The following is a 20,296-nucleotide window of genomic DNA, read 5'->3' as shown; positions in this document are numbered from 1 at the left end:
TTATCGAGAAAATGTATTGCTGAATAACAGAGTAACACGCAGTTATTTAGAGACTCAGCTTAACGTATTTTGAAAGATTTTTTTTGCTTCTCTAGCTTTAGTGTAACCTTAGTTGTACCTTACCTTGGGTGAGTTCATCAAATTTCAAAGATCGAGGACCCTGCCTTGTGCTTACTAAATGCATGATGGAAAAACGTTTTGACATTGTTGTACAAACAAACAAATGCAATTACAAGGAGAAAACAACAAAACATTTTTTTTCGTAATAACTGTGTTGTAATCATGGGAAACAGAATTTGTTATTAATAAAATACAGTTGCAATTAGATATATTCATGGTTTCCATGGCAACGGGTGCAAAAGGCTGGTTACAGAATCATGAAAAGTGTGAAATATGACAAAATACTAATTTAAAGCATATTTGTAAAAGATTTAATCATTTTTGGGCGAGAATTTAGTGAGTTGTAGCAGAGTTTTTGCATCAGTTGTATTTTGAAAGTGAAAAGCATCCCTACCACCCCCTCGAAAGAACCTTGCCCTATCTCCCTTATGCACCAGTTACCATCCTGGTAACAAGTACTTTTAAAAAATTTAGTCCTTAAGCTTTAATTTGATACCAATTTTACTAGGTATTAAGGGGGGTGCTACGAAAATCAATTTTTGGGGTCTTGGCTCATGGACTAAAAGTGTATTTCATTATGTAAGTCGAGTGACGTTTGGGCCGTGACATTGTTAGACAAATCACATGGCTCTAGTTAACTTCAAGTGAGTTGCAGAATTTACAAACTGAAGACTTTTATCCCTGAAACAGAAGTACGGGATTGCGTATAGTTTGTGTGTCGATTAAGAACATTTTTATTTTAAAGCAGAAGGCAAATGGACTGAAGCAAGAAGTGTAATTCCTCTACAGATGTGAAGTATTAATAACTACACGGCAGTTTGTTCTTTGGCTTTTTGTTTACTTTGTTTTATATTTTAGTTGCTTCGCGAGTGTGATGCATTACTCTGTAGAGGTGAAACGTCAGATCAGCTGATAAAGTTGAGTCAGAATCCATGGGTTTTGTTTGAACTATAATCCTCCTTGATAATTGTGAGATGGTTCTTTCTTGTGGATCCATTTCGTTAGTTGTTGCCTTTAATTCTTGTGTACTTGACTTGTTGTGAACCATGTATTTTCTTGCTCTGCAACTGAATAAAATGAGAGAAAGATCCTTTTAAGTTTTAGAACGAAGATAAGAAGATAAGTTGAGTTTGTAGGAGGCTAGTAAATTTCTTTAAGATGAAACCGGCTGACATTTAATATTTTGGTTATCAAGGACTGGATAGCAAATTGATTTTGTTAACAATAGTTAAGTGTCTGAGAATTATGTTGCAGATATAGAGACCTAGAGTTAAGGAATGGAATGGTGTTGTTGAAGGATAACTGCGTTAGAGTATTCCAAATATGTGAGGCAGCGGGGTATGCGAGGCGAGGCAGTGAGGCATGGGAGGCGTGTAATCCCAATAAAAGGTACAGTAAAATAGAATAAAAAAGGGGACCAACACAAAAATCAAAAATCAAATAAAATGCGCAACAAAGCACCTGTCCATATATGTGTCCGATAAAAGAGTGTGTACTGTAAAGCAACATTTACTGTCATCTACCATACGGGGGGAGGGGGCTTATTACCCGGATGTTTTTTTGTTTCCATGTAGATGAGCTTATAACTAGACACGATTATAAGCAGGAGCACTTATAACCCTGATTTTTCGGTATGCGTTGATACTGTTGCATACACTGGTGCATCTAATATTAAGTTCCCAAGAAATTGTCAATTTACCACAAAGCTTCCCATACCTTTCACATCCTGATTGATATGCACGTAGCCACTAGTACTATCATCAGGTTACGGTATTTATTCGAATAAGCGCGGCGCTGTTTATTATATTTTTTTGCGCCTCAAATGCAGCGCTTATTGGATCGCGAGTGTGGCGCTTATTAAAAAATTGGATGCGCTATCTGTGGTGGTGGCACCATTCGTCTACTCCCGGCACTTCCACAAAATGCCACTAAAATTGTAAGTAAGGCCTTCACAACGGAACTATGTATTGCAAGAATTCTGAATAGAGACCTTAAGGTAATTCCCTTGAAATAGAACTGCTCATAGATTTCCAACCAAACTTTGCCAGTTGGTTGTTTACCTTTAGGGAAGTTAAATTTTGAAATAAATCAAAGATCTCTTCGAGATATCGACTTTTTTGCATGAAGTTAGTATGAGTAGAAGGTTTATCCTGGGCATTGTTGTTCGAACATATCATGGAAGAATGCAAACGTCTTTCAGTTCAAGAATTTTTTTTTATTTTCGCGGAGGAAATGCTGTATTTGTCAGTCGCGACGGCTGGGCACTTTGCAACTTTGGCTTGGTTAAAAATGGTAAACTGACGTTTGCCTTTAATCGAAATAGCCTTTGGGGATATACAAACAAGAGGAATACTTTTCCTCTTGTTTGTTGCCAGTTATGTGACATAACTGGCAACACGTGAACAAAAGCAGATTTTAGCGAACAGATGAAATGCTTCCACACACAACAAGAAAAATTTTGTTCGAAACAACACAGTGTGCTGTCCCCCTCCCCTCCATGGGTGGCCCCCATAGTAACAAAAATATCAATAACTTCGAGTCCAAATCAACATAACTTGATCTATTTATCATGCTGGAAAACACGGTGCAAAAATGTATTTTCCTTGGCGTTTACTGTCTTTTTATACCACAGCTTTGTGCATAACTTAATTCAAATTGCAGATTTTAGGAATGAGAAACTCCGTTAGCCTATAGCCTTCTCAGTCAGCAATCACTACCAAAGAGCTTTATCAATTTCAAGTCTGAAGCGGCTTAACATAAGATTCCAAACAAACCTACAACAAAAATCGCACTTGACATTAGCTTCATACATGTACCTGAAACTTTTCGATATTACTCTGATGCTCTACCATTATCAAAATTATCAAGGCATGCAAAATTATCAATGTTGGTTCAGTGGTATCTAAAAGCATCATACAGCACTGCATTGGTAAGACCAGGTTCCAACTTTAAATCCCATCTCGAGCCTAATCCTTTTAGCTTACTATTTTAAAAGGCTAACTTTATAGAATTACTGCAAGTACCCACCATTACTTATACAAATTTATCGATATAATGTTCGCTAAGACATAATTTTTTTTTAAAAAAAGTTAAAAGGCTATAATATGTACAAATAAAAACCGAACGTTTTTTTTACTATAACGTCTGTTTTCCACTTTTCTATGTTAAAAGAATTTTTTGTAACATTATTATTAATCATTAAGTGAGAAAAAAAGATACAAAATCAAAAATTCTTTATTTTATTGTTGTAGAAGTTGGACCACATCATCCCCGATGTTTGTTATTGATAATTCATGATTTAGACAAAAAAATCCCTTCTATTACCCCACCAGAGACAACAGGAAACCAAGTGATCTTTGGGCATGGGAAAGGGACACTGTGCATCTCTAGTTCTCAAAGGGCCAATTACTTTAGAACGCACCCTTCAACGGAGTTTACACCCCACCTTTCCCACCCCTACACATGGTCTAACAAAGAATTCAAAAAATCGTTATCGCTTTTTGCTTCAAGTTGATCATCATATTGTTTCCAGCAGTTAAAAATATTGACATCTGACGCCCTATTTTTTTTCTATCAGAAAATAATATTTTGCTTAACTGAAGAAAAATGATCCATAACTCCCTCACAGAAAGAATTTTTCCTAAGACCACCCCCCCACCCCCAACCTGAGGGAACCCTCCGGAAATCCAATTTAGCTTCATACCTTTCCTTACCGTTTTGGCCTTTGAGACCCCTCCCATCACCAGGAATTCCCAATCCCTTCTGTGGAGGAAGTATTGACATTTTCTGTAAACACAATTAAGAAATAAATTATAACATAAAACAGCCTTGCAATTAAATTCGGCACATGTGACCGGGCAAAAAGGCAACAGTTCACGCTGATATACTGCTAAATAATAGAATGAGTAAAGCACTTTCTCTATGCAACATTTTGGTGTATTAGTTTAGTTCCACACTTCTAGTGGCAGTGAAAAAGCCAAACAATATTGGTTACTGTAATGATTCGATTAAGCGCCCTCCTTCCAATAAGCGCCCCCTTCCGAATAAGCGCCCCCCTTCGAATGTGTTTTTGTCAATAAGCGCCCCTATTCCAATAAGAGCCTCTATTCTAATAAGTGCCCCATTGTTATGAGCCTCTATTCTAATAACCCCCCCCCCCCCCCCTATTGTGGATAACCACCCCTATTGAAGTCATCGATGCATTCTCCTTCCCAAAAGGATTGCGGCCTCTGGGGACGAAAATGTCATCAATGTCGAATAGATAAACTCACGAACATTCACCGGACCGAACATGTATATATTTACTGCTAAAATAAACAACTCTTTTAAAAGTAACTGAACTTTCAACAATTTGTTACTGACAGTTTCTGTTATTGTTAGTTATTTCAATATATATTTAAGTTTTGTTTTGAACGTTTGGTTTTTTTCTCAAAAAATTAAATAACTGCCGTGTCTCAATAAGCGCCCTTCCATGAGGTGCCAAAAGTAAATAAGCCCCCCGGGTGCTAAATCGAATCATTTCGGAAATACTATTAGCTGTGCACTTATGAGTTATGCAGGTGCACTGACATGAAAAGTGTATGCCAAAGCATCAACCAATTCATATCTAACCATAAAGTACTGCCGTCAATCTGTAGAAATTGTCCAACAGTTCATCGGCTTATTTGAACATAATTTACATAATATGGAAAATCTGCCATATAAATGCATTTATTAATCATTATTAGCTGTTTTGTTGTTATCTGCTCACTCACAAGAATTGTGATAGCTGTGATTTGCATACTGTAGTGAAGCAAGTAATTAACTAAGACACCTTTCAATACTAGCAGAGAGGCTAATTTCTGTATTCTGAAGCTTGAATATAAAGTTTATAAATCATTTTAATGATTTATTATCTTGATATTCAATAATTAAAATTTTTAATGACCTTGACAATTGTAGTTAACACACCACAAGGTCAAATTATTTAAACAGCAAAGACACAGAAGCACCATTTATCCCATTGACCTCAATAAAAAAAATAAAATTCAGTATAATTATTTATAAGGTGGTCAAGGCATGTCATTATCAACTTCACTGGTTTTGATCAGACGGACTAACTAATGGTGAACTTCACTTCCATTTCATCTCTACCTTCAGGATATCACCTCCATATGATTGACAGAAGAAGATATATCATGTTAATTAATAAGTGTTGGATACATGAAAAAGTTAAAAAACTTGTATTGAAAATAATTAACTGGTTAGTAACAGCATACAATAACTGCTAGTAACACTTACCTGTTCCTGCCTCCTCCTCTGGCGCCTCGATTTTCTTTCTCCGACAAAACGAGAACAAGAGAGGCATCTGGGTACGAGGCCGTACCTGTCCTCCATTTTAAATAACGTTCCGGATAACAACTTTTCCATGGGTATCATGTGGAGCAACATGCCTGTGCTGTAAAGCCAAAATCTCTGTAAGCCATTGCCAACCCATCGCCTTTATCTTCACATAAAAAGCAACCTTTTTCTCCCTTCATGTGAGCTAATACAGCCTTTCCAGATTTAGGTATGCAGATGATAGCAGCAGTGTTCCTTGCACCACTTTGTTCTCATCAGTTGTTGAAACTATTATAACTCCTTAAATAAACAAAAACAAAATTGAGTTATTGAAAAAACTTTTCAGTAATTTTACTTAATCAAAAAACAATAATAATGGGCCAAGTCCATTACCACCACCCCATAAATACAATCACCTACCTATAAAAATTATAAAGCCCCTTCAAGTTGACCTGAGCAAATGCTCAGTACCAGTCATTTTCTTGTTTAAAGAACACCCAGCTTTAATATTGTCAACTTGTGGCTCATTGGTGGCCACATGAATGGAATTACAATGTATTTATGATGAATGAGATGACTACATTGAATATATCAAACTCAAATGACAACACTACAGTGTATTGATTCTGTTGTTATCTAAGACAGCTAATTAATATATCTTTTTTGCCTAATCATGTGGAATTACCACTTCAGATAATATGCATAGAGACCTAGAATTAGATGGGATTCCAGCTGAGATCCTGCCTAGAACTAGTTAGGATCCCAGGTGGGATCCCCCCTGGGATCAATGCACAGTTAAAATTCCATGTGGAATTAGCAGCAGGTATCTCGAGTGGGATCCCACCTGGAGTAATTAGCAGGATCCTAGGTGACACCCCACCCAGGTCATTTTAGAATCCTTTAGGCAGCATCCCACGTGGGATGAACATACAGCAACCCAAGAAGGACTCACACAATCTCACCTTGCATTTTTACGTGAGTTCACGTGTCAAATATTCTTTTTAAATTTTCACAAGTCCAAATAACACCTTTAAAAAAACAAACAATTAAGTATAGTAAATATCTTGAAAGCACCACAATTGAGAAGGTAAGATAAAGAATTCATTTCCCAGCTACCAACAATGTTATCATCCCTTATCCAGGGCTGTCATTAAGGGCTGTAACCCGTAACACCTGTTACAGCTGATCATGAGCTCACTCAATGTTACAGGTAAACATTTTGATTGGTGTTACTTTACAAGTTGCATTCAGAATGAAATGCTACGGGTGATAACTTCAATGTTTGGCTGCATAAAAACTTAATGACAGTCCTGCAAGTTATCGTCATCCACCTTTACACTTGATTGGTATAAGTATTTTACAAAGGAGTTCCATGGTGGGAGAACATAAGAGGCAGGGGGGTCCCCCCACTCACTTTTCTCCTAGGTACCTGAGATTTTACTTTCTTTCTCTTGCATAACAAGTGAATGGCCTGCTAATGCCTGAGGGGAAGGGAGGAAAAAAATCACTGGTCACAGTGCATACAAACAAAACAACACTAAACAAGAAACCCACTAAATGCAGTGAATTTTTCCACACACGAGTACTATGTATACACATGAACACAACACCAAAAAACCTTGCTGTAGTGATCTACAATTTACAGTTCTGTGATACCCATATTTTGAACGACGACTTCCACCGGGTTAGTAAAGACAGTCTATTTTAAGGGGTCATACAGCAGGTCGTCACAAAAGTGCGAGGCAGCAAGATGTGCGATCCATTCTAGTATGATATCCTCTTTTATAAAATGCAAGCTTGCGGCATTTATGGAAATCGGCTAAGGTGGTTAGTTAGCTACCTGGATAATCGCAAACAATTTGTTGAACTAAATGGGGTAAAATCCCAATTAAACCTTGTATCACATGGAGTCCCACAAGGGTCCTTACTAGGTCCACGGCTTTTTTCAATCTACGTAAATGACTTTGCAGAGAGCATTTCAAATGGAGAACTGCACCTTTACGCTGACGACACAACAGTTTTTGTTATCGGAAACTCAGTAGATCAAGTCATTCAACTACTTAACATCCTACTTAAAGAAATCGTTCACTGGTGCAGTATGAACAAGCTTACAATACATACAGGGAAATGCGAGACCATGATTATTACCAGAAAGAAATTCATTGGTCCTCTTCAGCAAGTGAGGTGTGGAAATCTCACGCTTGACTTCATTGATGTTGCTAAATCACTAGGTGTATTAATTGATAATAGACTCACCTGGGATAGTCATATTAAGAAGCTTTCGAAATCCTTTTCCGCCCAACTTAAGATGCTAAAAAGGATGAAGTACCTCCCGGTAAACCAATTAGAGGATATTTATTTCAAAATGATTCTGCCAAATGTAACGTACTGCATATCAGTTTGGGGTAGTTGTTCACATGCCCTTTTTGATGAAATTGAAAACCTGCATATAAAAGCTGCTCGGCAGATACATGATGTTCCCACCACCTATGATGATCACCAAGTTCTAAAACGTGTTAAATGGCATAACCTGGCCTATATGTATAAGAAGAAGGTGGCACTAGAAATGTTTAAAGTGGTAACTATGGAACACAGACTATCTTCTTACTTTGAGGTTACCAAATCAAGCAGGAGGGGAAATTCGCTTAGAATGAGACAAATGAACACTGAATTTGGCAAACAATCTTTAATTTTTAGAGGGCCAGTAGTCTGGAACAGTCTAAATGAAAATATCAGAAAACCTGTAAATATAAACAGGGCTTCTGATATTATGCGATGTTGCGATTTCGCATAATTGACCTCAAATCGCAACTTTTCGCATAATTCATCAAAAATCGCATAATTCGTACAAAATCACACAATTTGAGCAAAGATAAAGGAAATACTCGCTATCACTAAGATCTAAGACAATTTCAACGTTGTTTCAAGGTGGTTTACCTGTCAAAAAACCTTGAAAAACCTCTAATGTGGTTTCCAAACGAGCAACATTACTTCGAGCGGGCAACTTCCTTTTTCAGTTTCAACTTAGCCATAACAACATTCACACAAATAAATTTGCTTTCTATCTTTGCTTTCCTATAATGTACTGAAGTTTACAAGGTAAAATGGCTGAATTCAGAATGTTTAAATCCTTCCATGAAGTAAAAAAACATCGTAGATTGTTCGATCGTTCGACACCGTACGTAAACACATGCGCCTTCATTAATTCAGTCAGCGGTATCTTGTCACACTTCATATATTATGTCACCAAAAGTCTTCAACGTTCTACTACGTCATGTAGTGTACACGGAAAGCAATTTGACCTTGGAATAAACGCAAATGAGGTGAAAATAATCTATTTCATTCTAATTCAGATATTTATCCTTCCTTTATGCTCTCATTATTTTTTGAAATGCATAAAATGGAATTTCATCTCCTGAAACCTTGTAAAACAAGCTTAAAATCGCTCAGATAAAATCGCATAATTTGCCGCATAATAGTACTTTCTTGCCGCATAATCTGCCCTAAAAATGCCGCATAATTTCTGTTTTTTTGCCGCACCCTATCAGAAGGCCTGTATAAATCAATTTAAAGCTGCCATAAAGAAATGTAAAGCGATAGACAATGTAAGTTTTATTAAAGGAACATGTACTAACAATAATAAAAACTTAGAAGATTTTGTGTATTTTTAAACTCTATATTATATTTTTAATTTTATTATGCATGTGTATTTGTATTCTAGGTAATTTTTAAATAATCATGTTATGTATATTTTTAGTAATGTCATGAAATTTTAAAAGAATATAAAGAATCTGTATAAGTTATTTTCTATTTTTTATCTGTAATTAAGTTTTAAAGGTCCACATCAGCCCTAGGCTGCCATCATTATAGACCTTTGTTTTCAAATAAAGTATGTATGTATGTATGTATGTATGTATGTATGTATGTAAGCCAGCTAAATAGCAGATCAGCCCGGGGGGGTACTCCCTATAATGGCCTATACGGGGAGGCTCCGCCCCGAAAGGGGTACCTTTTTCAGGCTTCAGGTATATGAAAGAGTAGGGATTTCACAAGTTTAGGTATACGAAAGGGTATGGAAATCAGTCATTAAGGTCTTTGAAAGGGCCTTTTAATAAAAATATTTCGAGCAGATGCAATTTATGGCTGTATAATTTCAGTTTATGAAGCGCTACTTGAAAATGAAAAGAAAACGTTGTGTTTTAAGTCTATGCCATGACTTTCAGGTATATGAAAGGGGTACCTTTTTTCATAAAAAGGTATACGAAAGTGGTACAATTTCTGGCAAAATGGTATATAAAAGGGTAAGGGGTAGGAGCTCGGGGCGGAGCCTCCCCGTACAAAACTTTGTTGAGTACCCCCCCCCCGGGCAGATCAGTTAGCTTAAATATAGCACTCCGATTTAAACCTTTTCATTTGGAGTAGGGATTTTTGCCTCATAATTATACCTCGCTGCCATGCCTCACACGCCTTGCTGCTTGCACATGAGGGCCTGTTTACATATAGTTCCAGAATGACTTATATTTCGGAACAAGTTCACAATGAAGTTCGTTGACTGCATACATTCCACATGACATAATCGACCAGCTCAACCAAAGTCGTTTTCACGTGCGTAGTTTTCACTCAAGATCAAAACAAGATGGCGCATGTTTTGCGCAAACATGTTATTTTTAATGCTCATGATGGCTATATCTGCAATTTTAACAAGCAATTTGACCATAGGGCTGCTTCTTCGGGCTAAACAGTAAACGCTATAATTTACATTTTTTTGCTCTGAGTTCAAACTGTGACCTCTGTATGTGGTTTCACAAGATGCGGTTTCATCTCGGAATCAAATTCATTTAAAAACCGGAATGAACTCATTCGAGAATGACTTGACTTTTGTCTTGGTATCATGTAAACAGATAGAGTGAATATCGGGATGGGATTAACTTGTTCCGGAATGAGTCATTCATTAATCATGTTAACACTGGCCCTAAAACTCTCACACAGCAGCAAACCGCCATTTTTTTTTTCTTTTTAAAGAACAAATTGCTTGTATCGGTGTATGACCAATATATATATATATTCAATAGTAACAATTAGCAGTAACAATTAACCCTCTTTATCTTTATATCACCTTCAGTGTAGCCAAAATAACTTTGCCTCCAAAAAGCGAACAAAGGGTAAAAGAAATATGTTAAGCTAATATTTCAGTAATTTTCTGGCCAAACAAAACCAGATCTAGCAAACACAGCCAAAAACGTAAACCACGCATTTCTTCCAAAAATATACATAATGCAATGCCGATAAAATGCTCTTAAAGAACCAAAAACAATAACCCGACGACCATTGCTTTGAGTATTCTTACTTCACTAAACAGTTCAAGTTTTTTTAATCGGATCGCCGGTCCAAAATCAAAGCGAAAGCTGGCAATAAAGGTCAATAAACATAGGAACGCGCAAACTACATTCTATTATAAACACATGTCATACCTGAACTCGTCTCTCATCACCGTCTGCCTTCAGTGCACAGCCTAATTCAACCTCCTCTCACAAGAAATTCTTCCTGTCATCCTTACAAAATTCCTTTTCGGTTCATTTGGATTCCAAACGCACATTCAGGCTGCGACTCGCCATTCTCGTCCCCAGAGTCCACGATCCCTCTAGTCTCCACCGGTCAAATATGTCCGCTATTATTCAAAATGGCGTTTTTGGCACAACTTTTTCAATCTTTTCGTCCCGAAAACTTCGCATTTATCTGCTTCCTCCCCTGTCATCCAACTCATTCCTAGCGTTCCTCCTAAATCTACACAACATAACATGACGTCTCTCCTTTTCCTTCAAAATATACGCCAACAACAAAACCTCATTAACGAAACAGCAGGGAGAATGAGGTATAAATTGTATAATGAGCTACCGAATCTATGAACTGGACTAACCGCCCAGTTAAAAAGAGAAACACGACATTCCTCGTTAAAGGCCCTGTTATTAGTTAAGCTTCTTTAGGTTTTCTTTACAACAAACGTACGGTAAAGATTTAAACCTAAATGTTCAAGACATCTGTGCAAAAGTACATTCTCTCATCGCTGCACTTTACATAGGCGGCGAAGCAAGGGGGCTACAGCCCCCCCCCCCCCCAAACGAAAATTTGGTGCCGAAACTCTCTTGAGCGCTGCGTAAAATTGGTTTGTCAGGATATTCCTTCTCGTGAGTTAGTTTAAACATCTTCGAAACTTCCTTTATTTTCGGAAAAGTTCGAAAATGATCGGAAACGCCGGTTCGTTTGGTCTTCGAACAACAATGGGAGAATCTTCGGAAATCTTCGGTCTAGGAACTGCTCAGAAAACAAAAAGTAGCTTGAACGGAAAAAAAGTTTCTCCAAATATGAAAACCTGCCGAGTATAATTGGACCAGTCTTAGCCCCCACGTTCCATTATCTGATAGTTCATAATGGAACTAGCGCGAAAATCGACTTTTAAGTGTTCAATTCCGGCGTTTTTTTCTCGTGTTATCAGTGTTATCTGGCTCACAGGTAGTCGATTCACTGCACGTCTCAAAAGGCTTTGCGATCATGAAGATATCTTGTATATATTTTTTTCTCAAGATAAAAGGTCTTACGTTTATATACGCAAACTTATGTAGGAGAAGCCAAAACAGTTTACCATGTCGGAGCAACTCAGATGTTCTAAATTCAAATGTGCGTGTTGTAGAGATGCCCGGTAGATAAGGTTGAAAATGTTGAACCTTTGTTCATTCGTCTGTGATACCAAGCAAATATTAATCGCTTCGACTACTCAACTGGGCAGCGAATATTTGATGTGTTGAACGAATCAGAGTGAGCGTGCATGAGTGAACTAGTTTTACGCGAAGCAGTAAACACTTTAAAAAGTTATTGTAGAGCCTTGGTCAGGGTTAAGCGTTTATACTCTGTAACGTTTGAAACAGAACAAATCCAAGAAAACTTGGAAAGAACGCCGGACAATAATTCAAGAAGCAATTGTTTGAGGTAAATTAACTATTTAATTAAGAGGTGAATCAATCCGTTGCTCTCTTGGTTGAATTTTTCTGCAGTAATTGCGATTAGGGTTTTCACTTCTTGTCGCAAATTACATTAGTTTCATGATATTGATCACATCCCCAATCCGACCGACATTTCTGTTTAAGCGGAATTAATTGCTTTTGCTTTTGTTATCTTTTTATGACAGAATTCTTTCAGACAACTACTACTAAGTGGAACTGAACCAAACCAACTGAAAGATGAGTTTGTTGATCATTTTCCTCGTCTCGTGTACTATTCCTCACTTTGCATTTTCTGCCAACCAGTCGGTAAGTTGTAAGGGCCTGCCTCAACTAGGAATGAAAACAAGAAAATGCCTTATTCTCGTCAGTTTAGCCACCAAGGATGTATTGGTGACTACAATGGGCGTCAAAAGTCCTTGAGACAGTTGGATGAAATTGATACTAATTTAAAATTCCCGTTTTTTCACCTTTAATCTGCTGCCGTTTCTGAACCACTCCCCCTCCCCCCTTTTCAATGTTATACTCAAACGAGGCAAGTCTTGCAGATAGCAAATACAACATTGTTTCGGAGAGAGGGGGTTATGTTGAAGGGGTGAGGGGTAAAATTTGTCCAAGGTACTCAAAAAGTGTTGACTGTCTCAACACTTTTGGCGCCCATTATGCTTGACACTTTGTGCCTAAAACATAGTTGCCTCGTTTAGCCACCCAAGCAGGAAAACATTTTCCTTGCTTGGAAACATCACAAAGAACAATGTTTTCACAACATTGTATCCTAGTTTAGCCAGGCAATAATTACAGTCTTACAATAGATCGAGGCCAGATCGCTTGTTTGACATTACCTTTTTCACAGTCAGTGTTCGCAGCTATTGCTTTTAGAACATAACGACAAGAAAGAGAAAAACGTAAAGGAGATGCAACCGATCACAGCCGAGAGAAAACTTTATCAGTATTCCCTGTCCTCTTGTTGTCCGTATTAAAAAGTTTGGACTGTATACCGACAAAAAGCAATATTTTGAAGTTCAGTTCATGATCTCTGTTGTGTGTCTGTTTGATTAAGCTTACACTGGAACGGAATGAAAAATAAAATAACAAAATGTATCTATGGAGATAAATAGAAAAGTAAATTTTAACTTGAGTTTATCTTACTTTTGAAACCCAGGCTCCCAGCCCGTTGACTTGCCCAGCCAATGGTGTACCAGGTGTCCCTGGGGTGCCTGGGCTCCACGGAAGAGATGGGGCCAAGGGAAATCAAGGGCCTGTAGGAGCACCCGGTAAAATGGGACCTCAAGGCCCTGAAGGGCCCAAAGGAGATCAGGGTGTAAAAGGCGAGCAGGGTACCCAGGTTCCTCAAAGAAACTGGAAACAATGTGCATGGAAGGATATTAATGACGGGAGAGACTATGGGCTGATAAAGGTGAGAGAATTTGGTGTTCTTTCTAAGCTAGCTGTTAGACTCATACGAGGTGGTCACAACAACAAGCTTTATTTGCATGACTGTAAATTTGTTACAATGTTCAGTTGTTTTCTTTGGCAGGGAAGAGTAAAAACTTTATATCTGAAATATAAGATCAGGCGATGATAAAACGTTCCAAGTCTAAACAACAACAACAACAACAACAACAACAACAACAATAACAACAGTAACAACAACAATCTTTTTCCAGTGCCTAAAACATTTAGCCGTTTCACCAATTAGAACATACCACCTTTAAGGGAGAAGAACTCAGAAAATGGATTTATACCGTACCGGTTGTTAGATAGTATTTAATGTCACTGTTTTTTACATAATTTCTTTTTTGCCCTTTAGGACTGTGTTTTTACTAAAAAGGCCTATGAAACTGCTTTGAAGGTGGAGTACAATGGTGATTACAGGATAGGTTATTGCCTGGATTGCTGTAAGCGCTGGTTCTTCACCTTCAATGGTGTCGAATGCAATGGTCCACTCGCCATTGATGGTGTTTCCCACATTGCTGTAAACCACGGCAAAACAGACACCAACATACACAGAACAACACAGATTGGAGGTTACTGCCAGGGAATTCCCAAGGGAACCGTCCGAGTGGGAATAAATGTCGGCGACTGCCCGGGGAAAAAAGCCGGATCTGATGCTTATACCGGGTGGAACTCGGTGACCCGTATCATGATCGAGGAGGTCCCTCCACCCCAGAAGTAGCTTGAAAGCAAGAAAAAATGAAGAAGCTTGTTTACACTGCTGTTATGATTAACATAAAAACAACAAGTTTATTTACAACTTGACGTAAATAAGATGAGGTATATTAGTATAATAAACATCGGGATTGATGCTAACTAGCGAATAAAAAAGGTTTTGATAAAAGCAATTATATATTGATTGTTTTGATTGTTTTGAAAGTACAGCAGAGGGTCAAAAACAATTTAACTTGACCTCAATTACAGCAAGGCGCCCAAATGTGTGACCACGTTTAAATTTATTCACATTTTTTCGTGCAGATTTAATCCAATCAAAAGCCGTGGATAGCTTACAGTTGACTTCTGATTGGATTAAATCTGCACGAAAGAATGTGAATACATTAAAAGTGGTCACACATTTGGGCGCCTTGCTGTAACACTCCTAGGACGAAATCCATATTTCACTCTTCCCCAGTTACCCTAAAATCAGTTTTCAAGTTTCAGTTTTGTTTCTAAGTGACTCCTGATGTATTTAGTTTCCTAACCAGTTCAATAGAAAATTGCCAAAACGATACATTTTGCGGGCCTTTGCTGGAAGACCAGGCCTGTTATCCTTTTTGAAACGAGATTTATGCTTACTAGAAAAGCAATACTTTATAACCTAAAATATGCATCCGCTGTGATTTTGCTTCCGTCAACTCCAGAGAACAATCCCACTTAAAGAAGCTCAAAGAGATGTTACAATCTTGGGAACTGATAAGTCAAAAATAGCACGAATTAAACAATAAAATGGAATCAAAACTCACCTTTAGAAAGCAAGCTCGGCTCACTGGTTTTTGGTGAAAATATTTATGGAAAACTTTAGAAATAAACGAATCAGTAGATTATTATTTCGTTGTCATAACATGTTACTAAAGCTTTTGAATTTTACAGTGTAATATAATCACAAAAAACCTCAAACCCTGATCACCCAACTCGGTCGAGGAGGTTATTTTCCAGCTTGAAAAATAGAGAAAAAGCAATCCTGCAGACGACCAAGTAATTAGATCGTGAACTACACTGACAGCAAAACAGTGCGCGATGTGAACTGCTGTCACGCGCGCAAAACGCGCGGGACGAGGCCATCGTGTTAACCCGTATGGCCATGGAGAATAAGGAGGAACTAAAAATGACTGGGATGAAAGGACTATGATGTTGTAGGAGTTAATTTCTTGTCATAGTCGGCATCCCCTCTGCCCCTCCTTCAAAAAGTTGCGAAAGTATGAGTGTTTAGCTAGGACTGGAGATTTCACACGGAATCAAACATTTTGATGCGTAAGATGGCAAAAGTGAAATCTTCTGATTTGATATTACTTTAACTGTTAGACTAGTGCAAGTTGAAAATTAAATTAAGTTGCCTTACTGCTTTTTGGAAGTGTCCTCGGCTTTGATCTTGTTAAAGCCACCTAAAGAAGTACAAATTAAAGCTTTAGGTGAAAAAATACAATTGCATAATTTTCCTGTTTCTTTACATAAATACCGTGGCTAAAGCACGAACAGGTCAAATTGTGTGAGCACAAAAAACAGAAACTGGGGAAAAACGACATTCCTGTTTGGGATGGTGCCCTTGTTATCAATTTCGCTTCTTTTTACAAACGCGCGACAAAGATTTAACCCGAAATAAAGAATGGTGTTCGAATCGTCTGCTTTAGGCGGCGAAATACGAGATACAAAAACCCTCAACATTGTTGCATTGCCAGTTGAACGGAGTGGTTGCCCGTATTTCTACCGCGCGCTCAACTTGTCTCGCAACAAATTTCAGTGTTGCAAGTTGCAGCAACATGTTGCACAAAGTAGAACCAAGTTCTACTTTTTGCAACAATTTTTTTCAACTTGTAACACCGAAATTTGTTGCGAGACAAGCTGAGTGCGCGGTAGAAATACGGGCAACAACTCGTTCAACTGGGAATGCAACAATGTTGAGGGTTTTTGTATCTCGTTTTTCGCCGCCTTTAGAACATCAAGATTACCTAAGCGTGAAAATCGATATTAAAAAAGATTGAATCGTTGCGATTGTTGGCTTTTCAGGCTCAGGTAATCGACTTATTTCTCACTGTCTCAGAAGGTTTTGCGATAGGATTCATTCTTATCGGGATTTCATAAATTTCAGTGGGAACAAAATTTCAAAATTTATCAGTTTGTTTTGGTTGTCGCTTGCTCAACAGTTCACTCATTAATTCAAATAGAATTTAAATGAAGTTAACACGGTGACAGCAGACAAAATCAACAGCAACGCGAATTTGTTGACTGACAATAAAAGGAATTGTAAATAACGGTGCTCATAAACCTGGTGCCTTGATACTGATTAATATCGTCTTTCTCCTCATACTGTAATCTTATTATTGGGCCTATAGGTCATGAGAATTGAACAAATGATCACCAGCTAGAAATTGTCCTGATATTTAAACAAATTCTCCTAACCCTGACTAAAAAAATATGGAGATTAGTTAAGAGAATATGATGTCGACATCAAAGGAGAATTTGAAATTGAAATTTCAAATATTTATAGTTTGATAGAAGCAGTTTGTTTTCCACGACTTTCAGTTTTCTCGCACAAAAGGTGTTACTTTTTACAAGCAATCTTATGTAGGAGAAGCCAAAACACTTCTACCGTGCAGGAACAAAGATTTTCTAAAATCAAATTCTTGGATTTTGTGGTAATGTCCGGTGGGGTCTCCGGTAGATAAGACGGAAAAATGTCGAACCTTAGTTCATCCGTCTGTGCAAATATTTACCGTATTGTCAGCTCAACTGGGCAGCAAATATTTGATGTGTTGAACGAATCAAGTGAGGGTAGGTGAACTAGTTTTTACGAGAAACAGTAAACAGTAAAAAGAATTACTGTATGCATATGATGTGTTCAGAGCTAAAACTACTTTAAACTCTTCGCGTTTTACCTGAAACGTTTGAAACTAAACAATCCAAGAAATCTTGGAAGGTAAGCCGGAAAATAAGTCGAGAAGCGGTTATTTCAGGTCAATTCACTTTAAAGAGTTGAATGGATCCGTTCCTCTCTTGGTTGAATTTTTCTGCAGCATTGTGATTAGGGCTTCACTTCGGCTTCTGGTCGCGAATTACAACCTTTTATATTGATCACATTCCCAACCTGGCCGACATTTTTGTTCAAGAGGAATTAATTGCTTTTGTATTTAATCTTTTATGACAGAATTCTTCCAGACAACTACTAAGTGGAACTGAAGCAAACCAAGCGAAAGATGAGTTTCTTGATCATTTGCCTCGTCTCGTGTATTATTCCGCACTTGGTGTTTTCTGCCAACCAGTCGGTAAGTTGTTAGCTTCACAGTATTGCACTTTCAATAAATCGATGCAGTTTTTGATTGGGTACGCACCCTAGCATTTACGCGAACGAACGTTCTTTCCTTAATATTAATTACCTCAGTCTGATTAGTCCCTTGTTAACCTCTCGTCGTTCCTCGCTTCGCTTAGTCTTCGCTTGTTTAGCACTACATTCGCGCAGACAGTGTTCGCTGCAATTTCTTAAAGAATACAACAACAAGAAAAATACAAAGGGTGAATGCAACATTCAAAACAAAACTGTATCGGTAAATCAATCCCCAAGAGAACCTTGTTTAAGATGCCAAGACATTCCTTCTTTAAAAGTGTCTCCAAAATGAGACTATGGTATGAGGACTGTGCAGCATTTTTTTAGCTCGTCAACCACACATTGAAGTGAAGTCAAATTATGCTATTATTCGCTTATCGTCATCAGGCAAAGCCCCAGTCTCAGCCGACCTTGAGCTGTACAGCCAGCAGTGGCGGCGTACCAGGTGTTCCTGGGGTACCTGGGCTCAACGGAAAAGACGGGGCCAAGGGAGATCAAGGACCTGTGGGAGCACCCGGTAAAATGGGACCTCAAGGCCCTGAAGGGTCCAAAGGAGATCAGGGTGCAAAAGGCGAGCAGGGTACCCAGGCTTCTCAGAGAAACTGGAAACAATGTGCGTGGAAGAATCTTAACAATGGGAGAGACTATGGGCTGATAAAGGTGAGAGAAATTAGTTAGATAAATATTAGTCAGATGAAAGCAAACTGAGGAAAAATAGTCACTCTGAGGGCTTTACTCTCATTTAATCAGTCCACTACATACTACAACTGAAGTGAATGAGGTTTGCGATGTATATAACAAGTTATAATCTAAGCTAATAAACGATTTAAATCTGCTTGGCTTTACTAAATTACTTTTTGCTTTTAGGACTGCGTTTTTACCAAGCAGGCCCATGGTACAGCTTTGAAGGTGGAGTTCAATGGTGATTACAGAATATGCTGTTGTCTGGATTGCTGTAAGCGCTGGTTTTTCACCTTCAATGGTGTCGAATGCAAAGGTCCACTCGCCATTGATGGTCTTGCCCACATTCATTTGAACCACGGCAAAACAGACAGCAACATACACAGAACAACTCAGATTGGAGGTTACTGCCAGGGAATTCCCAAGGGAACCGTCAAAGTGGGAATAAATGTCGGTGACTGCGTGGGAAAGAAATCCGGATCTGATGCTTATACCGGGTGGAACTCGGTGACCCGTATCATGATCGAGGAGGTCCCTCCACCCCAAAAGTAGCTTAAAGCTTAAAAGTAACACAGCAAAAAGAAGCTTGTTTGAAATGCTGCTATAAACAACAAGTTTGTCTACAGCTTGATTTAAATTAGATGTGTCTTCTCTTGATGCGGACTATCAGTGTGGGGATTTGTGCTGCAGCGATTAAAAAAAGGTTTTAATAAATCATTTGTTGTTGTTAAAAATGCAGCAGAGAGATACTTTCAGGTGTTCTGTCCCATTCTTTCCATTAAAACTTGACCTCGATTTACACACTTTCAGAAAGTAATCCTTGAATGTACCCTTGATTTCACTAAAACAGGTTGTAAAAAAGTTTCAGGATTGTTTCTAAGCTATAGTGTCCGTAATTCACTTTGCGGACAGTAAAAAGACTAAGCTTTTTTTTTTAAAAAAAAGCGACATGTCCATCTACTTTGATTTCGCTTCAATATCCGAGAATAATCCCTCTTAAAGAACCTCGACGAGATGCCAGTATCTTAGAAATTCGGGATAAACCAAAGGAAAGCAAGAATATTGAAATGGAATACAAATTTTTGGTACAAATGTTCCAAAAGTATTCAGAAACTGTAACACGTCAAATGACCATTATTTCGTCGTCACGAAGTCATTGCGTATTGCCAGAACTTATAAAGTGCTTTGAAAAGGAACTTTTAACCAACAATTGATTTGGTAACAGTGTTACAGTGGTGATACAGTGATCAGATTTCCATCGGTGACATTCACATATTTTAAAATAGCTCCAGCGACCCAAGATGTGAGAACAAGTGACAATCACCCCCCGCCCCACCCTTTTTCGATTTCTTTAATTATTGTATTATTTTTTTGCAAGTAACTGTAACAACTGTAGCCTGCGATCGCAGACGTATTTCAGGCTCTCGTTTCGGCGGAGATAAACAACAGCCGGATACACATCTGCGTTCGCAGGATAGGTCAACTGAAGAAATGAAATATTGAAAAACGTTTCGCATCTAGAGAATTTCTGATCTGCTAATCTCACTTTAGAAATAAAGGCTTTTTCGTTTATTTTCCTTTTGGCGCCTCGGTAGGCAGTATTTTTGATAGAAAATCAGCACTCACATGAAATGTACATCGTCAAAGT

General features: G+C 38.1%; 3 protein-coding genes across 8 annotated transcripts; 2 read left to right on the top strand and 1 right to left on the bottom strand.

The window, feature by feature from the left end:
• Window positions 1–397: 397 nt before the first annotated feature.
• Window positions 398–11,137, bottom strand: LOC144649881 (uncharacterized). Of its 4 annotated transcripts, XM_078509472.1 has the most exons (5): window positions 10,911–11,137; window positions 6,402–6,467; window positions 5,401–5,739; window positions 3,824–3,906; window positions 398–1,187 (listed from the first exon to the last, which is right to left on the bottom strand). In XM_078509472.1, the coding sequence occupies exons 3-5, from the start codon at window positions 5,548–5,550 to the stop codon at window positions 968–970; spliced, it is 453 nt and encodes a 150-aa protein (XP_078365598.1). In that variant the 5' UTR covers window positions 5,551–5,739; window positions 6,402–6,467; window positions 10,911–11,137; the 3' UTR covers window positions 398–967. The 4 variants fall into 4 exon arrangements, with proteins under 4 accessions (XP_078365598.1, XP_078365599.1, XP_078365597.1 ...); XM_078509473.1 differs by lacking the exon at window positions 6,402–6,467; XM_078509471.1 differs by lacking the exon at window positions 6,402–6,467 and having other exon boundaries at window positions 5,401–5,557.
• Window positions 11,138–12,326: 1,189 nt separating this feature from the next.
• LOC144651911 (collagen triple helix repeat-containing protein 1-like) lies at window positions 12,327–14,725 on the top strand. The gene is made up of 4 exons (XM_078511984.1): window positions 12,327–12,423; window positions 12,623–12,743; window positions 13,597–13,851; window positions 14,245–14,725. The coding sequence occupies exons 2-4, from the start codon at window positions 12,675–12,677 to the stop codon at window positions 14,608–14,610; spliced, it is 690 nt and encodes a 229-aa protein (XP_078368110.1). The 5' UTR covers window positions 12,327–12,423; window positions 12,623–12,674; the 3' UTR covers window positions 14,611–14,725.
• A 2,752-nt stretch (window positions 14,726–17,477) lies between these two features.
• On the top strand, window positions 17,478–19,321 carry LOC144651900 (collagen triple helix repeat-containing protein 1-like). 3 transcript variants are annotated; one of them, XM_078511967.1, is made up of 4 exons: window positions 17,478–17,618; window positions 17,791–17,908; window positions 18,355–18,627; window positions 18,835–19,321. In XM_078511967.1, exons 2-4 carry the CDS (start codon window positions 17,840–17,842, stop codon window positions 19,198–19,200), a joined length of 708 nt encoding a protein of 235 aa, XP_078368093.1. In that variant the 5' UTR covers window positions 17,478–17,618; window positions 17,791–17,839; the 3' UTR covers window positions 19,201–19,321. The 3 variants fall into 3 exon arrangements, with proteins under 3 accessions (XP_078368093.1, XP_078368095.1, XP_078368094.1); XM_078511969.1 differs by having other exon boundaries at window positions 17,544–17,562; XM_078511968.1 differs by having other exon boundaries at window positions 17,581–17,599.
• The last annotated feature ends 975 nt before the right edge of the window (window positions 19,322–20,296 follow it).

This window comes from Oculina patagonica, chromosome 4 (assembly GCF_052425735.1).
Source record: "Oculina patagonica isolate OP01 chromosome 4, crgOcupat, whole genome shotgun sequence".
NCBI classification, from domain to species: domain Eukaryota; kingdom Metazoa; phylum Cnidaria; class Anthozoa; order Scleractinia; family Oculinidae; genus Oculina; species Oculina patagonica.
This window is presented reverse-complemented; position numbering and strand designations above follow the sequence as displayed.